Here is a 19,392-nt window from a genome sequence, read left to right on the forward strand (position 1 = left end):
CAGGAGAATACACATAGATTTTTTGGCAGGCCCCATGTCCATTTTATATAAAGGACTGGGACGTTCAGACACTTTGATATCTGGGAGGAAGGCTGTCCCTGAAGCCTAGCCCCTTCAGATAGTAAGGGACAGTTGTTTAAATAGCCAGGACTGTAATCTAACAACGTTTTATTTATTAAATCAGTTATTCTTTCTTTAATGGAAATTTGCACGGTTAGTGTGGTTCTTATTGCTTATTTACTTGAAGCTAGTCAGGCTACACCCAGACATTGGTTTGTAGAAGCCACACGCTCAGGAGGCATTGGCCAGCAGGGTGTGTCCACAGCAAAAGAGGCGGGTGGAAGCCAAGTGGCCTGGCTGCTGCTGCCTCATGAAGAACAGCTAGGGAGCTATGTATGTTGCAGAAGGAAGGCAGCAGACTCTGTACTTCAGCCCTTGACATCTAGAGAATGGGTGTGCCTTCTCTGAGGCCCATCCAGGCTGCTGAGGAGGATGTGGCCAGCCTGGAGTACAGTGAGCCTCATGTCATGGAGAGATATGGGCAGGAAGTGCCTTCCCCCCCCCCCCCCAGCTACCTTGCTTATCACTTGGATTCAGGACTTCTAGTTCCACCTTCCAGAAATCACCTAAAATATGGGCGGTTAGAATGGAAGCTCTCTGAATCATCAACCCATATATACTGGTTAGGTAATTTATAACTCTGATTATATACAGGAGTCTTACATAAGCCTTAAAAAGTTAATATTTAGAAAAAGATCACGAATCACCTAGGAATTGCTTCTACTATCAATAATGGAACAAAATATGAAATACTTCGTTTATGGCATGCGTGACATTGGGTGTTACAGAAAATATGTGTGATAGAGTCGGCTCATATGTGTTCTGTGTTCCTTCCCTTTATAGTTTTAGGGGCCTTCCAGATTTTCTGCTGTATGCATACATTATCATTATAATTTCTACAAACTAAAGAAAAACTAAGGCCAAAGAGATTCCTAAGACTGAATGAATCATAGCCCACAGCTCTCTAGAGAACAACACGAAGCGCGCTCTAGGGAGCTTCAGTCCTCACGTCTCCTTATTGATACAGAGATCAAGATGACATGGAAGACATTCTTAAAGCTCTTTATCAGCCCAAGGCTCTGTGCTAAAAGCTGTCTTTCAAAAGTGCCAGGGATAAGGCATGGACCAAGATCACCACAGCCAGACATGAGCAGGCTTTTATGGATGCAGGGTGGCTGCCAGGGCTCGGTGTGGCCAGGCCGTGCACCACAGAGTAGACTATTGTGTGTGATTGTCTAGTTGAACCATTTCCTCTTCATCCTAGAGGTTGAGAAACGGCCAGTGGGAAAAGTACTTGTGTGCAAGCACAAACACCCAAGTTTGGATCCCTAGCACCCACATAAGAGTTGTGCATGGAGAGAGGTGTGCATCTGGGAAACGGGGGAGATAGGTCAACCCTAGGACCACATTAGCCAGCCAGTTCTACCAAAACAGCAAGGCCCAGGTTCAAGAAGAGACCTTGTCTCAAAAAATTAGGGAGAGTAATCACGGAACATTGACCTCTGGCTTCTTCGCACACACACACACATACACACACACACACACGTTCCCAACCATGAAAACTGTCAACCTGCAACACTTGGAGGAGGGAAAATATATCATCACAAGCTCAGTGTAACAGGATGATGTGGGGTGTCTACTCTGGGGATCTTGGTAGGGAACCCCAGTTCCCGGTTACACTGGAAACTTTCTCTGAGCTGAGATTCAGGAAACAGATAAACGTGGAAGAGACGCTATATTCTGATGAAAACAGATCATTTAATAGGATACTTGCTGGGAAAAAAAATATATCTCTGAAGCATCCTGGGTGATTTAATGCCACCAACTTAATAAGCCCAGAAAGCTAGTGAATCTCTTTCTTCTCTTCTGGGAGGACTCATACACATGGTTCCTGTAGCTCATTAGCTATTAAAGTTATTAACAAATTATTATTTTCAATTGAGAGTGGTTATGGGATTCATTATTTCCTCTCATGCCAAGACTCTGCAGTTCACTGAGAACATGAATTATCCCTCGCAGTCCGGAATTTCTAAATCATCCTGGACCGGGCTTGCTCCCTTTGGCGCAGCAAGCCATGCAGGGCTGAATGGCTAGCAGCCTCCCTTACATAATTTACTGAGAACTTAATTGGGACTAATTATTGTCTCTCATTTGCCTGCCTGGGAACATCTGCCCAGCAGCTGCTATGACTCCACTCGGCTGGGATGTTTGAAGCTTTCTGTGAAGTGAGACAAAGGGCATGAATATTTTATCATAGATTTATCTCACTGTAACTTTTTATAGGAAACTGCTGCTTGCTTTATTAGCCCGATGTATTAATGCACAGTCTTACCCATGTACCAGAGCTGAGCTGTGAGCGTACTATCTTACAAGGCTCACTGCCGAGGAGAGGAAGAAGTGGCTGAGGCGTGTGGAGGGGGAGGGTACAGGCATGGAAGAAAGCTTGCTGACTTGTATATTCTAAACTATTTTTTTGTGTGCCTGTTGGTATCTTGAGTCAGTCCAGAAGGGAATGTATAGTTAGCCATATGTGATCATTCCATGGCATAAATACCCATTTCACAGATCAAAACTCTGAACCCAAGGGTAGCTGGATAGCTAAAGTCAAAGACATAGGTATAGTTCCCAAACTATGTCTGGGCCTCTTTACTCTCAGGAGTATCAAGGCCATAGCAAGCCTGGGGTGTTCTCACAGGAGTCAAATCATTCCAACCATCTAGTGAGTCTTTGAAGTGTAGGCAGAGATCGGAGAGGTATAAGATTGTGGGAGACTTGGAGAAACACCTGCAATGGCCAGCTGAGGATTGAGGAGACAGAGAGAGTCACATCAACATCTCTGGATCAAGAAGCACCTATACATCCATGGTCAACCAGAGCAGGGCAATTAGACATTTCCCCTTGCCTTGAACTTTACTCATTCCTCTTTCCTTAATCTGAAGACTTATTTTTGTTTGTTTGCACATCTTCCTGGAAATGTCTGTAATCCGCACAGAAACAAAGAGAAGCGTGGGCTGAATGAGTGAGAACATCAGGTTGTCATGAAAGCCAGGCCCTGGATATGAAAGTCAACAGGTATCGGGATTGCTTGAGGTCTTAGAGTAAAGAAATTGCACCACAACTGAGCTAGTTGCAAAGGTTGCCTAACATTAAAGAAACCTCATGTGGAATGGCCTCTTAGTTGCTGCACCTCAGGTGAGTTAGCTATGGACATGCAGAGAGGGAGCCTTAGGGGTTGCCTTAGTAGGACATAACAGGGTCTTACATGTGGTCTGGAAAACAGTCCAAGCTGAACCCCTTTTCTTGACTTGGCATGCCTGGGCTTTGTTAACCCTCACACACCCTGTGCACCAAGGGCATGGCAGGGTCCACTGTTCTGCCATTACTCACACCAGAGGGTTACAGGGTAGAGAGTTGGAGGCCTAGCATCCTAGGAACCACATTTTCCTGTGTGTGTGTGTGTGCGCGCGCGCGCATGCGCGCGCACATGCGCGCGCACATGCATGCATGCATGCACCAACAGAAACTAGAGGCCAGAATCAAATGTCTTCCTCTCCACTTTATTCTTTGGGGAAAGGCTTCTCATTGAACACAGAGCTTGCTGGTATTGATAGACTGTCTTGGCTGGAGGTGCTGGGATCTTCTTGTGTCCTTTTCCCTGCTCTCGGAGTATAAGAGCATGCAGGACCACACGTGTATTTTGTGGATGCTTGGGATAAAACTCAGGTCCTCAGGTTTGTACAGCAAGACTTCAGACTGAGTCATCTCCCCAATTGCAAGAACCAAATTTCTGGGAAAAAAAAAAAACAAAAAACAAAAAACAAAACAAAACCCCTCCATGCTAACAGAATTGCCAAAGACTGAACTGAATGGAGTAACAATCTGCTTTGGAAGAGGAGCTGGAGAAGCAGAGGGCAGTGTGGTAAGCAGCCACAGCCCAGGGGAGTCAGGAGTCATACAGAGGAAAACAAGGAGTGGCTGTCAGGGCCACAAGTGTCCCAGCTTCCATCTGCTCTGAGGTTTGTGGTGACGTGTCGTGCTCGCCAGGCACCCTTGCTCGGTGTAAGCAAATGAAAAGGTCGACACTGCCCAGTGCCAGCCACTGACTCAGGGCTGAGATCTGTGGGCACCAGCTGTGTCTCTGCATGGCTCCACCCAGCTTGTCTGTCACCTTGGGGCATTTTTTTTCAGGTTCACCACCCACATGACCTTTAGAAGCCATGACCACCAGCCACCACTTCTAACACAGTGGAACATTAATAGTTACCAGGGAATCATACTGGACCAATGGTCATCATCACCTTGGAGTGTTGCTAAAGAGACTTGCTGGCCTGTGGATGGATGTTCTCAGGGAGTCAGGACTGGCTGTGTGGCTTTCGGTAAAGGTATTAATGATGGAGTGGCAGAGCATGAGCCCCTCACTCTTACAGCTGTGTACCAGAACCCTTGAAGGGCATCCAGCTGCAGGGATAGGTTGTGCCTCAGGACCTCCAGAGCCTATAGTTGAAATAACCCTTTGTTTCAGTGCCACTTCCAGAAGCAGCAGAGCTGGCACTCTCTAGCCCTTGAGAACTCCCCCTAGGAACATTTCCTGAGTCTTATAAAATTCTGAGCCTTTTCTTAGCCAAAGCTGGACAGACAGCCGCAGGGCAGAATGCTGAAGAGATCTGCCTGCATCTTTTCATGTTGAGTAATCTTGTGGGGCCAGGCAGCTGAGGCATCTGTGAAGGTCCTCCACTGGTGTTAACTGGGCCCCAGGGGGTTGCCTGTAGCTCTCTAGGTTGGGGACTTTAGTGTTCCTTACTATTGGGTATGATTCAGTGCATATCCTGAGGGAAACAATGTCTCTTCATCCCTCTGAGGGACCTCTTTCTGTTGTTCTTGTCTTTCCCTCTAAATTCTTAGAGCAGAATGCTTTGCACTAACTAATCTGTTAAGCCAACCTGAAGGCAAAACTAAAACTAGCATTTGTGTCTTATAGAAATGTAGGAGGTCAAAGCCCAGGAGAGAGTGATGGAGTGGCATATCACAACCAGTGGTTCTGTGCCCCCTTGGGATGGGAGATGGGGTGACGAACCCTGGCCTTTAGGGTTTTCTCAGAAATCCACAGCTGCCAACTTGGGATATTAAAGTGTAAAGTCCCAGACTGAAGGCTGCAGGGCCAAATTCCTCAGCAGACACGACTTGGCCCACACAGACCGCTCAAGGTTTGAGAGTCCAACATTTGAAAACTCAGAAGAAAGCTGCTCTCACAACTTGGCTTGTTAAGATGGAGGAGGTCCAGCACCAGGCCACAGTGAGCTGGCAGCTGATGGGCCACAGCAGGCTAGCACCTGGCAACTACCCTTTATAGAGAAAATGGGACCTAAAATAGGACCACTGCACAATGTCCCCAACCAGAAGTAGGAAATCCCATTTCACCATTAAGAGATAAATGTGGCTTGGTTACTTTTTCTTGCGTTGCTGCTTTGTGGACAGGAAGTGGTGATAAATTGATTTTCTTTTCTTATCATACATATATCAGCAACTTGCCTATTTTTATGTTTTTCCAGCATTTTTATTTCTTTTGTGATTTATTCCCTTAGTTTTGCCCAGTATCTGATTGTCTTTTTCCTAATTGATTTCTATGTTCAGTCTTAAAAAGAAAGGAAACAATGACTCATGTTACAGCACAGATGGACTTTTAAGATGCCATAGGAAGTGACATCATAGGAAATGACACCATAGGAAGTGATGTCATAGGAAGTGCCATCAGGGGCCCAAGTGATGTCAGAGGGCCAATGCTATATTGTACCACTTTCTGAACAGGGAAATGTGTAGAATCAGATTAATGACCACTTAGGACAAGGATGGATGATTGGATCTTGGGATGACAGCTAAGGAGCATGGGTTTCTTGTGGAAGTGATGAAAACATTCCAAAATTTGATGGTGGTGACTTCATAATTAAGCATATTGAAGATGCTCTTTCAACTAGTACACTGTTTGTCAAGAGAATTGAGTCCTAATGACACTTTTGGAAAGTGGATCTGCCACTCATTATTGAGTGGCCTCAAGTGAGATACTGAACCCCACAGTCTTCCCACCTATAGAATGGGTCAACTATATTAAATCTTTACAGGAGTTCAGAACATTGCTTATCACACAGCTATTGTAGTATTTGGAGAAACTATTGTCAAAACAATTTCTGTTGAAGCATACTTTAACAAAGTATTGACAGACAGACCAACTGCCAGCTTCCTCTCTCCTTCCCTCTGTCCTGACCCTCTTCCACCCTCCCTCTTGTCTCCCCAACCCTTCCTTTACTTACTCATTCTTTGTGCAACACATAAGAAAATAATCCTAATTGTCCAAGGGCAAAGGGCATGGAAAAGTCACAGATCCTGGCAAGCCCCATCATCTCTAGCTTAGGATCCAGGGGGACACAAGGCATTTTAAAGTCAGAATTCAGGACTGAAGGTTGCTTCCCTCAGAAGCACTCATTGTTGGCCACGCCAAGGAGAATGTCATGAGTTGCTGGGCCTCTCTGCAAGCAGAAATGCCTGCTTCCAAGCGAGCTCATATCCACAGGCCGGCATGATGCGCGTCAGATTTTCATTTCCTCTTTTAAAAAACAAATATGTGAATAATATTACTTTTCAGGGAATGGTATATGAGAACTCATAACTTTTGAGTTTAAGTGGAGAGAGGTGGAATTGAAGCCTCATGTGGGACTGTTAAAGGGGCCCTGCTGATCCCCCTGGGAGAACATCCCATCCAGGCTCCTTCCGTCACCTTTGCAGCTCCACGCTGTTCTTCCTTCACACACGTCTGTTTAATAAAAGCAGTCTCCTGTCTTGAGAAACTATAGATGGCATATGTGAAAGTTGTCTGATGGTTCTCATCAGAGCTGCTAGCTCCAGGCTGCCAGGAGTTGAGAAGGAACACGGTCCTGAGCAGAGGGGAGAGTCTGTGGCTACGCATCGTCCTTGTGGTGTTGATTGGTGTTAACTGGAAAGGAAGGGCTCTTGGCAAGACTCTGTACATCCCATCCCCCAGGCTCACAGCACACATAGTGAACAAAGTTACAGGTGTCTTAGGAAAGAGTTTGTCACCACAGTGAGACAGAGAAAAGTGTTGGCTTCCTCTTAGCTGGACACTCATACCAGGGGACAGAAGTTCTGTGCCAAGGAAAACGGACTCACACCCCTGTGGGCTTCCGTGTGCTAAGCATCTTCTAAAGACTTTGACTGCTATGTTCAAATAATATTCAAACTGCTCTGCTGTTGCCCCATGTGTGAAGGAGCCCAAAGCTCAACGGAAATAAATAAGACGCCCTGCTCTACAGAAACTAGTCCTTAAGCAGAAGACTCTTGTTATTATACCCTCTCCTCACATCTGAATCATGCAAACTTATTAAGAATTAGGAGAAAAATTAATTTTAGGGGACCTTATTCATCTCTCTCTTACTTTAGAATGGCCACCGAGACGCCCTTTTCAGGGGCCCCTGGGAAACCAGACCTCCTCTCAACAGAATCAGTGTCTACATTTTTTTTAATAATAGTTACACAATCAGAATAGTCTACATCTGTCGGGCCTGAAGCATGGTAGACTCACTGAGTTCTTGGACCCTCAGGAAAGGTCATCTCCACCAATCTAGCAGCAAGCTTGTGGGGTGTGAGCAGTTGCTAATGTTTTATAAAGAAGGGACAGGATGTAGCCTTTTCCTGGTTATCCAGTGGACAAGGTGGGTATTGGGGACTTGAGTGTGCACCCATCAGACCCAGGTACTGTGTGAGAAGCTGAGAATGTCTGGTTCCAATACATAAGCTTTGCCTGCTGTCAGGGCATGAATGCAGGGAAGATAGCATGGATAGGAAAGGGTTTATATGACTGAAAATGAGAGCCCTAAGATGGGTATGGGGGAACACACCTACCATCCCAGCTTCTTAAGAGAATGAGGCAGGAAGAGGAATGGTTTAAAGCCAGATTGAGAAGAGCCTTCCAGCATGTTCTCTAACCCCTGCTTTCTCCATTGGCTGATCTGCATGCCTCCCATCCCCAACTCTCCTGAACCCCCCCCCCCCCGTCACTTTGTCACTCTGTCTCTATGTACTTTATGCATGACCAGACTCTCCCAAGCCTCTGTGCTGCTGCCTCCACTTGCAGACCATCCCGAGTGATGATCACACGTTTTACTTCTCTACATTGTCAGGCGTCACCCAGAGTTGAGTAGACCCAACAAGGAAGGTCTGTGGAACTGGCTATGAAGGGATGCAGACCAGCCTTGCTTCTTTACCCTCACTGAGCCCTGCCCACTTACTGTGTGACACTATTCCTGAACAAGTTTGAACAAAGGTCTGTTCACCCCAAATAGGGAATCAACAACAGTCCAAATGTGGATACCACCAACTTGGTGAACCAATGAGCTCATTGGTGTTACAGGAATGTGTGTGAGGGGATTACTTACAGGAGACAAAATGACCTTAAGACAGATTAATCACCAAAGCCTACCCCAGCATGAGTGACAGCTCCCCAAAGATAGGAAGCAGGACACCATTGCAAACCCTGTGGGCAGCTCAACAGGCTTGGGGGTATCTCTTCTGGGAGTTTGGCTCATCCCAGTGTGATTTTTAGTAGTCTTTATTGCTTGTACAATCTTGGTAAATCAAAGCTTTGTGTGTCTGGTCAGTTTCAGGAACTTCCTGAGATAAACTGTACTTCCTGACCCTTAATGGTGAGTTTCCCTTTAGGGTTGACAGTCTTAAGAGCTTCTCCAAAGATAGAATGCTCTACTGGGAGGAAATTGCTGCACAACACCACCAGTCTTACTGTTTCCTCCCAGGCTTCACCCCACCCACGTTGTGTCCCATAACCAACCCCAGAGAATGTGACTCAGTCCACCCAACACTGAAGATAGCTCCCTTTCTTAGGTCACTTTTGCATGTTTTTCCTACCTCCCCAGTCTTGCCTGTCATTCCTCACCCCCTTCAGAGGCACAGCTCTTACCCCACTTCCAAGTACTCACACTCTCAAGCCCCAGTCTTGGGGCTTTTCTTCCTACACAGCAGACAACCCCCACCCCATCTGTGGATTATGTATTCATTGATTAAACTGACTACTAATTAAAACTGAAATGTTCATTTTAAAAAGAATTGTGGGGCTGGAGAGATGGCTCAGCAGTTAAGAGCACTGACTGCTCTTCCAGAGGTCCTGAGTTCAATTCCCAGCAACCGCATGGTGGCTCACAACCATCTGTAATGGGATCCGATGCCCTCTTCTAGTGTGTCTGAAGACAGCTACAATGTTCTCATATAAATAAAATAAATAAATCTTTTTTTAAAAGTAAAAAAATAAAAGAATTGTGCCCCACATAGTGATGGTGCACACCTTTAATCCCAGAGCTTGAAAGGCAGAAGCAGACAGATCTCTATGAGGGCAAGACCATCCTGGTCTACAGAGTGAATTCCAGGATAGCCAGGGCTACACAGAGAAATCCTGTCTTGAACCCCACTCCCCCCAAAAGGAATTGTATCTCCTAAGTAAATATAGATGCCTTGTTTTGTTTTGTTTTGTTTTGTTTTGTTGAGACAGGGTTTCTCTGTGTAGCCCTGGCTGTCCTGGAACTCACTCTGTAGACCAGACTGGCCTCGAACTCAGAAATCCTCCTGCCTCTGCCTCCCAAGTGCTAGGATTAAAGGTGTGCACCACCACTGCCCAGCATACAGATGCTTTTTAATCTTCTCATTATTCCCAAAATAACTTACTATGGATGATTATTTATTTCCAGCACTATCAGCATATAGAAGGATGTAAGTTCTGTGTGACTACTGTCTCTTGTTTATAAGGGATATATGAGCATCTACATAGTCAGGTAGCTGAGGAGGTCCTGAGCTCTGTTTCCTCAAAGACACAGATGTATTGATGCATGGCCTCACAGAGTAAGTAACTCTCATCTCGGTTTCCACCAAGCTTATGATCCCTAACTCAGTGTCTACAACCCAGACAGCACCCCAAGCTCCCAAAGAAACTGTGCAGCACTCCCCTCCATGGCCAGTGGCATGCCATCCATAAGGACCCTCCAAGAACTGGTCACCTCAGGCTGTGCAGCTTCACTCTCTGTCTCTTATATTCCATTGACAGACAGGCTTTCCCCACAGGACTGCTGTACCTGCTTCTTGAGCCAAACTCACTTTGACCGTCACTTTGGCCCTGATGCATGCTGCATTTCCTCTGTAGCCAAGTGCTGGCTGCAGATAAGTCCCTTTCCTTCTCATTGACAAGGGCTCATAAAGGCTAGGGTGCTGAATAGAGCATCCCAACGCTGGAGTCTGGACACAGCATAAAGCTGGCTCAGCACATAGGCATCTGCTTTAGTCAGGCTGGGACTGAGCAAATTTACTATCTCAGTGGCTGTGGCCTGCCTGCAGCTTCTTGGGACTGCTAGAGTGGTTTGTGACATCCACTCTATGCTGTGGGATTCTAGGTGTGGCCTGCTTGATGCTGTGCCTGGGATGTGCCCACCTGTGTAACAAGCACATGAAATCACATGTAGGTGTCTTATTTCTTGACTTTGAGTTCTGGACAAATGTGGTGAATATTCCAATTGCTTGTGAATATCACAGTCTTTTATCCCCTACACTGAAGCACATGGGGTTAACCCGGAACCTCCTAGATAATTCCTTTGTTAGCTGGTATTGTGTTGAAATACAGCATGTCACCCTGTCTTCTTTGATTGGAAGTATGTGTGCTCTTTATAGTCATCTAATTTGAGATCTGCTGTATATTCATCATAAAGTAATTGTGCCAGAAGACAGTGCCCCTGACAATGCCATCATCCCTGTGACAGCTCAATCGTTTTTCAAGAGAACTCACAAGTCCTTTGTCTACTTTAAATCTCATCCACAGCACAGGTGGCACACACCTCTTATCTGAGCACTTAATTAGCTAAAGTAGACAGATTGAAAGTTTAAGTTGAGCCTGGCCCATATAACAAGACCCCAATATTAAAGTGAAGAGAGCGAGTGGGGTGGCTCACTGGTCAGACACATTGCCTCATATGTACAAGGTCCTGGGTTTCATCCATAACATAACAAGTAGTGAATGAAAGCTGAAAATTCTCAGTTATGAATGAGATGGGTCTGTAATAATGGCCAACTGGCCCACCTAATACCCATACTATTCTCTTGGACCTGGGACTATGTTGAGTTACATAGTGCAAGCAAATTAAGTTGAAGGCTAAAGTTGAAGAACTAAAGTTGTGTGTTGGGTTGAATCACAGCCTCTTAAAAAAAAAAAAAAAAAAAAGTATGTTAGAGTCTTAACACCCAGGAGGCTAGAACATGATCCCACTTGGAAATCATGTCACTGCAGATGTAATTAATCAAGATGAGGTCACACTGGAGCAGGATGCTCCAATAGCCTTATGAGAAGGTAGCTGGGAAGACACAGACACACAGGGAGTACTCCATGTGACTATGAAGACAGAGTGGGTGTTTCCAGAAGCCCAGGAATGCCAGTTCCTCTCAGAGCCTAAACAAGACCTGTGTAGTAGACCTCCCATCAAACTGTGGCATAGAAGGGCTACCACACCACTAGGTTAGTAAATGTTATGTGCACTACAAAAAATGGCTTAAGTTATAACTGTAGTATAACTATACACTATACACTATAATCACTCTACAGCACCTTCCCTGAAGTTGAGGATTTGGAACTTCAGCTGCACAATAGTGTTGAGTAGGACGGTAAGGTTCATGTACTTAAGGCAGTGGAGGGAGGCCATTTCCACAGCTGTGGTTCTTCCAGAAAAATGTTTGAGTTCAGCTGCCAAAGAGAGAGAGAGAGAGAGAGAGAGAGAGAGAGAGAGAGAGAGAGAGAGAGAGAGAGAGAGAGAAAAACAATAAAGGAAAGGTGAAGGGTGCAGAAACTTGTTTCCTTCCCATGCCTCATTGAGGTATCTGTCAAGAGAAACAGAAATATGTCTACCTTAAAAACAGCTGAAATAAGCTTGGAAAGGCCTACAGTGGCACAGTGACCCCTGTAGAGGGCTCAGCACACATCTCCGGTGGGAAGCCATGCTGTCAGTGGAAGTGCTCCACAAGTACCCAGTGTCCCTCCCATCAAACAGACATTTGCCACCACCTGCTTAGACCTGGCAAACCCCATTCCGTTCTTTGGAGTTCTATTCTCAATTATTCTACAGAGTTTGGCTGCTGCTTTTGTCACTTTTCTTGTTGCTACAAAATACATGATAAAAGCAACTTTAAGGGAAGGAGGTTGGTTTTAATTCCATTGTGGTGGGGAAAACATGGCCGCAGGCCCACATGGCAACTGGTCACATAATATCTGTAGCTTAGAGGCAAAGAGGTGAATGCTGATCCCCCCACCTCCACCCCCCACTGTCTCCATTTCTTCAGTCTGGGACTCAAGTTTAAATGATCCCACCCACATGTGGGGTAGATAATCTCACCTGAACCCAATCTAAATGATCCTTCAGACCACACAAAGCTTTGTCTCTCTAATAATCCGGTCGAGTTGACAGTATTAACCATCACAGTTACTCCAGATAACCTCATGTAAGTACAGTCATTGCGACCAGCTTATCTCACTTAGCATGATGTCTCAAAATCTGCCCATGTTGTAGCCTGAACCAACATCTCCTTCCATTTTCCTCTTGGACTCAGTTGCACAGTGAGTCCCTGATGTGATCCTTATGGACCAGAGCAGCTTTCCATATTCACTTGAGCACATGACTGTGAGTTCTTGGAATATAGGCAGTGCATGGAGGGTGGTTTCCTGTGGGATGGAGGTGGGTATCCTGTAGGATGCCCAGATGGAAGGTACATCTGGTAGAGCCTAGTGAGAGCCACAGCCCCATAAGTGGTGCAGAGGTTCTTGGCATACTCAGGAGATACAGAAGACTGATCATATTTTAAAATGCTTTAACAGTAAGGTCACTTCAGCAGCACTGGCACCAAACCGGGCTCACCCTCACACCTGCCACTTATAAGCACAAAGTCAACTGCAACATACAGGCCCATTTTCCAGTGGCCCACAAGACGCCATCATCAAGAGTTACCGTCTTTAGTCTGGAGGCTTCACGGCCCATGGGAAGCAGGGAAACCTGGTCTTGGTGTACTGGAGAGGCCTTTGCACAAACTGTATCAGCCAGCTGATGCTGTGATAACAAATATCACATTGCCTTAAAACAGTGTTGGGCTTTCATGGTAGAGGACAAGAAACAGAATCATAACCAACTTCATAGCCACATTGAAAGTTTCTGTTAGACAGGGTTTGAGGGTTGGGGCTTGGGGTAGGGGGAAGGTGACTGGAGAAATGGCTTAGTGGTTAAGAATACTTGTTCCACTATTTATGAAGATCAAAATTTGCTCCTAGCACCAACATAACAAGCTGATTGTCTCTGAAAATGCCTGCATCCCCAGCTTCAGGGGGAGATGAAGGCAGGTGGATTGCTGGTACTTTCTGGTTTCCAACCTAGCCAAAACATTAGCCCTTAGTTCAGGAAGAGAGCTTGCCTCTGAGGCATAGGTGGAAAGAGATGAAAGACCACAATACCTTCTTCTGGCCTCCACACACACACACATCAGCATATATGTATATACATTCTCATGCACACACACAAATATCTTTTTTTTTAAGCTGCTGTTAGGACATGACCAGCTTCGTGTCCACTCATACTCTACTGAGCTAAACATGTTCCCTATACCAAAAGGGCCACTGAACTAGATGACAGTTCTGGTTGCTCTCTATTTGAAGCTCTGGAATTATCTCCAGAGTTGATGACAAAGATCCTAGATCCATCTCTTTCAGCACTCACCCACTGCCAGGTTATCTTCTTCTTGTCCTTTCTCCTGGGCAGGTGGGTGGCTGGGCAGTGGAGCCCCTGCTCAGCGACCTGTGAGAAGGGCATTCAACATCGGGAAGTGACCTGTGTATACCAGCTACAGAATGGCACCCACGTCACTACTCGGCCCATCTACTGCTCAGAACCCCGGCCGACACCAGTCCAGAGCTGTGAAGGGCAGGACTGCCTGTCTATCTGGGAGGCTTCGGAGTGGTCAGAGGTGAGTGCCTGGGCTCGCCACTGAGGTTGAAGCCATGCAAGAACCCGTAGGCCTTAACCACAGAGCCCACAGTGTGCTGTCTACTCCGGGGTATTTGTAATTCATTCGCATGGACCACAGTCCTCACCTGCCCTGTGACCAGCTCACAAGTGCATTCCAGCTCCTATTTCCTTAAGCTCCATCTAAGATAACATGGATAAAAACAGACAAACAAACATACATAATATGGTTTGAGGTTGGCTATGTATACATCACAGGGAAAGTACTATTTGATGCCATTTCTTGTGCAAATTCCCACTGAGAGATTATAGATGGACAGATGATAGATAGATAGATAGATAGATAGATAGATAGATAGATAGATAGATAGACAGACATCATACATACATACTCACCCACTGATCCTTCTATTCTCCTTCAGACATGCTTGAATTATAATATGACCAAGTTGAGTAGCCAGTTTCAAAGTCTTCCCTGTAGTGCCAGGGAAGCTTTTGCAGGTTGCAGGAGTCAGATGCTAGGAGGGACAGTCTTTGGTAGCAAGTCAGTTGCAAATCTCACACCAAAAACCACAATGGAAAGAGGTCAGCTAGGCCCAAGTTTTAAGTAAGAAGGCCAGACCTGGAAATACCATCTTGTCTCTGGTGATGTCATCTTTCAGGGTTTTGCCTTGACATTGCAATTATGTTGATTTTCTGGATATGAAACAAACAAAAATAGCTAAATAAGGGGGTGGACTTCCCTTGGGTTCCACCAAACCTGGAGTGGTCTAGGAAACGTAAGGAGGCTAGCTCCAAGATACTCTTCAGTATGGAAAATATTTTTCAAGTTCTCTTTGATTGCCAAACACAATTATTTTGAATAAAAAAGTATTTGGCCCCTTCTTAATGAACAGAAAGCCTGCCGTTGGCTGCTTTAAACCAAAGTTTAATTTCAGACAAATCTTGAAATGTGCCCATTTACGAACCAGAGTCCTTATCCGGCCCTTTGTGATAGTTGATGAAAAACGGGGAATTTAAAGTCAGTTGATTCTTTTTCTTTATATACACTTGGGTTCTAGTTTATTATTTGTGAAGATTCTTCCTCTGTGCTTAAGGTAAAGGCAAGTGAGCACACCCTCCCCCTTCCCCAGGACAAGGGATCCCTAGGGCTTTGGCCACCTTGATCTCAGCCAAACAAGATGTTCTCTTTAATCAGATCAAACCCCCACGTTTTCCACTCAGACTTATCCCATGGGAAAAATAAAATCCATTCTTAACTAAAGAACCAAGTCTCATCACAGCATGGAAGACCACATGGGAAGTGTGACCCACAGGAACAGGATTTAAAGGCTTTTCTCTTTGCCCACCTCTCTGAACAGACCTGGTCCTAATCCCGAGTCAGTGGACACTGGTCCATCTGAAGCTGCCTGTCTAGAACATGGATCTAATCGTCTCCCTTGAGTTATCCACCCAGCTGGCATTCTGTCCCTCTGCTCTGTGCCACGAGCCTACAGCCTTTCTACTAGGAACTGACTTTCATTTTCTCATGGTTGAAGAGACTTAGAAACTTATTTACCCAACAGTATTAAAAACGCTTACCACCCACCTCCTCCACAGACTCTTCGTGACTTTATTGGAAAGAGAATCTAGTATCAGAAGGAAATGAAAGGTTGCTGGAAGCCCTCCTATCCTCAGCTCCTAGGCCCTATCCTGAGGGGAAGTAAACAGAGATTAGCATCACCTTCCTAGGTCCTTCAAAGGCAGCATCCTCCTGCACCTGCTCTTCCTCAGCCCGTTTTGAGGCACATGTGTGCCTTTGAAACAAGCCAGTCAAGATTAGTCTCAAAGTATCACAGAAAGAAGAGTTCATACAGGGCTAGAGAGATGGCTCGGTGGTTAAGAGAGCTGAAGGCTTTTGCAGAGGATGCGGTGGTTTCCAGCACCCACATGGAGGCCTACAATCGGCTGTAACTCCAGTTCCAGGGATTATAATGCTCTCTTCTGGACTCTGATGGCACCCTTACATATGTGCAACACACATATACACAGGGACATCCACACAGATAAGATTTTAAATTAAAAACAGTTCACAGGAAGGAAGTAGGTAGGTAATGTTTTAGGATAAACATCAATAACAGAAATGCCAACAAATTGTCCCGTATGTGTTTTTTTTCTGAACATACTGGAACCTTTTAATTCAAAAGTTGGCCTCGTGACTCTGTCACTGCAGTGGCTTGCCACACAAGATAAAGGGAACAGCCTGAAGTCTCTGCAGAGCACAACCCTTAGCCTCCTCCACTTCCTGTGGAAAGGCAGTGTTTTTGAGGGAGTCACACATAGCAATAGCAAATTACGGGGGGGGGGGTCCCCTGAGGTGTGTATTCCTTCTGCCCTCTGGCTAGGGGCTGCAAACATATCTCCTCTGCTCACAGGTCAACCTGTCATCTTGTCCATTGTGATCTCCCAAACACGACCAGTCCTCTTCATCTGGGCTTCCTTCTACTTCAGGAAGTGTGTAACTGCACCATGCCTCCCCTCAGTGGAGTGAGCCAGTAGCATCTCTGTTCCTTGTCAATTCCTCCAACTCTTGTCACTCCTTCTTGGTTTGCTTTGTTTGTTTGTTTGTTTGTTTGTTTTGTTTTGTTTTTCCAAAGACAGGGTCTCTCTGTATCCCTGGCTATCCTAGAACTAACTCTGTAGACCAGGCTGGCCTCAAACTCAGAGAGATCTGCTTGCCTCTGCCTCCTAAGTGTTGGGATTAATGTGTGTGCCACCACTGTCCAGCATTTTCATTCCTTCCTGTTGCATGAGGACACCTCAGACTTGACCCCTTGAGAACTCAATCATCATTTATGACCCCTCAGGCTCTACCTAGATACCCTCTCCGTGTTGTTTCTTGCCATGGTTCCTAGGAAGTGAACTAAACTACTGTATGCAGCGTTGCCATCTTTGTTCTTGGTATCCACGCTGAAATTCTGAGAAACACTCATGACTTCTAGCTAGTGCCTCCTTTTCTGATGGCCTTGTGTATCTGGAAGCCAGCTGGCTCAGACTCCTTCACTTCCAGAGCCTTACCTAGCTCCAGCTTGCCCTTGCTTTCCTGACAGCTCATGTTCCATTTGCCCATTGAACTCCTGTGCTGCATATATCACGTACACCTAGCAACTGACCATTAAATTCCATTTTTCTCCTTTGACCACCTGGATACCATGAGTTCTTCTGAGTCCTGAATCCTGTACCTACTACTGGCCACCCAGCTGGGTCCCCTGAGAGTGTAAGAGGACTGTGAAGAACTCAAATTCAAGTACAGATTATATAACATCAGCATTTCTGCTTCCCCACTGTGGACCTGGCACACAGTGGGGACTTCAGTGGCATTAATGGACTTAAACTGAATAAGAATATATTTAAATACCCATATTGTGTTGTGCAGTGCTCTGCTAACTGCGGCAAAGGGATCCAGAAACGGACTGTGACATGCACCAACTCCCAAGGGAAATGCGATGCGTCCACAAGGCCAAAAGCAGAGGAGGCGTGTGAGGACTACTCCGGCTGCTATGAGTGGAAAACTGGGGACTGGTCTAAGGTGAGAACAGTGTGCTGGGTTTCTACCCTGCCACAGCAGTGTGAGCTAGCACGGGTTCCCATTCTGCTGGAGATCATAATGAGGCAAGTTCTCTTTCTCCACTCCTCAGAGCTGTCCTCACTGCTGGTCCTGCATGCATCCATCCAGCTCTTCCTTTTCTTTTTCATGACAGGGTTTCTCTGTCTCCTAGTTGTCCTGGAACTAACTCACTTTGTAGGCCAGGCTGGCCTCGAACTCACATAGAAATCCACCTGCCTCCACCTTGGAGTGCGGAGGTTAAAGGCATGTGCTCTCCTGCTCTTTTCAGCCAGCTGCACTGTGCTGGGAGCATCCCACTGTGGTGTCTGTGTTTGGGAGCAAATCAAATGCAGCCTAAAGCGCACAGTAGGTGTTCCTCGTCAGCCTGGCTGTTCTTTACAGCATGCTAGTGGTACCCCAGCAAACTGCCATGAGCCTAACCACATAGCTACCCATCATGAAAGGCTCTCAAATCTGGGGGCTAGGCTGAGGCAGAGCCATTTTGTCAAGGCCTGTGAAGTGCCATTAGGCAAGAGCCTAGAGGATGCGGGAATCCTTGGAGATGTTGAAGAGCTGTGGAGTCAGCACCTCGAGAGGCAGCAAAGGTTCAATGGCAATTGAATCTTTCTCAGAATGATGCTTGTGTGTGTGTGTGTGTGTGTGTGTGTGTGTGTGTGTGTGTGTGTGTGTGTCTGTGTGTGTGTGAAAACTGGGTGTTGGATGTGTACAGTTTTCCTTGTAACCCCAGGGCTGGGGCAGTGGAGGTAAGTGGCTCCTTGGGGCTTGTTGCCAGTCAGCCTGCCTAGCCAAATCAGTGTACTCCATGATAGTACGAAACCCGTACAACAAAAAGATTGATAGCAGATGAAGAACTACACCTGGCATCTACATCCATGTGCACCTGCATCCACACCTGTATAGTGTACCAAGGCTATCCAGTATAGTATATGATTATTATTATTGTTATTGTTATTGTCATCATCATCATTATCCTTTGCTGTTTGACCCATGGTAACTTCGAATGATGCATTTCTACTGAGGACTGAGGTCTGTGTAAGAACTAGCCAGTAGATTGTCCCAAGAACCTTGTCACAGAGATACTTAGTGTCTCATGAATACAGAGAGTATATTTGCTTCCTTATGGTCTCAGTCACTGAGGAGCTCTCCACACTCCCAGAGCCTCCACCCAAGAGACCCAAATGCAGTTGTCTTTGCTTGGCCCACACAGTAAGAACCATCACCATTTCAGAGTCAGTTGCCAATGTCCAAACATGTTTTTAAGTGGTACCCGGAAATTTATTTTGTTTGGGTTTCACTATAAAACCTGGCAATATGTCCTGTTGGGTCTGGGGTGGAAGCAGAGAAAATTCACTTCGGAGACAGAAAACTTTGTTTTCTGTGCACACAGGGAGGTGGCCAGTTCAGGATCTGAACTGTGTCCCTGGAGGGAGATTGTACAACATTTTTATTAAATGGGCACCCAAAGCAGGGGGAGTGGGGTGGGCTGTTACACTAACCAATCATATTTTGACACAAGGGGTTAAGCAAGGAAATTAACATTGGTGACTGGACTTTATCTGGGTTACCTGGTTTCGGGGTCCTAATTCAGCTTTTGCAGTCAGGTCCCCTCCTGGACTCGGGCCCAGAATTTAGAATGATGAGGGAACAAAGGACGTGGGCAAGCTGCTC

The 19,392-nt window shown here is 45.9% G+C and overlaps 1 protein-coding gene across 2 annotated transcripts in view; it reads left to right on the forward strand.

Moving 5' to 3' along the window:
* Adamts17 (ADAM metallopeptidase with thrombospondin type 1 motif 17) overlaps nt 1–19,392 on the forward strand; it is a 303,487-nt gene that overhangs the window by 266,508 nt on the left and 17,587 nt on the right. For both annotated transcript variants that reach the window (XM_076935565.1, XM_034511269.2), the window contains 2 exons: nt 13,914–14,118; nt 17,533–17,685. In XM_076935565.1, coding sequence (XP_076791680.1) covers nt 13,914–14,118; nt 17,533–17,685 — 358 coding nt within the window. The remainder of the gene's footprint in view (nt 1–13,913; nt 14,119–17,532; nt 17,686–19,392) is intronic.

This window comes from Arvicanthis niloticus, chromosome 1 (assembly GCF_011762505.2).
Source record: "Arvicanthis niloticus isolate mArvNil1 chromosome 1, mArvNil1.pat.X, whole genome shotgun sequence".
Taxonomy (NCBI): domain Eukaryota; kingdom Metazoa; phylum Chordata; class Mammalia; order Rodentia; family Muridae; genus Arvicanthis; species Arvicanthis niloticus.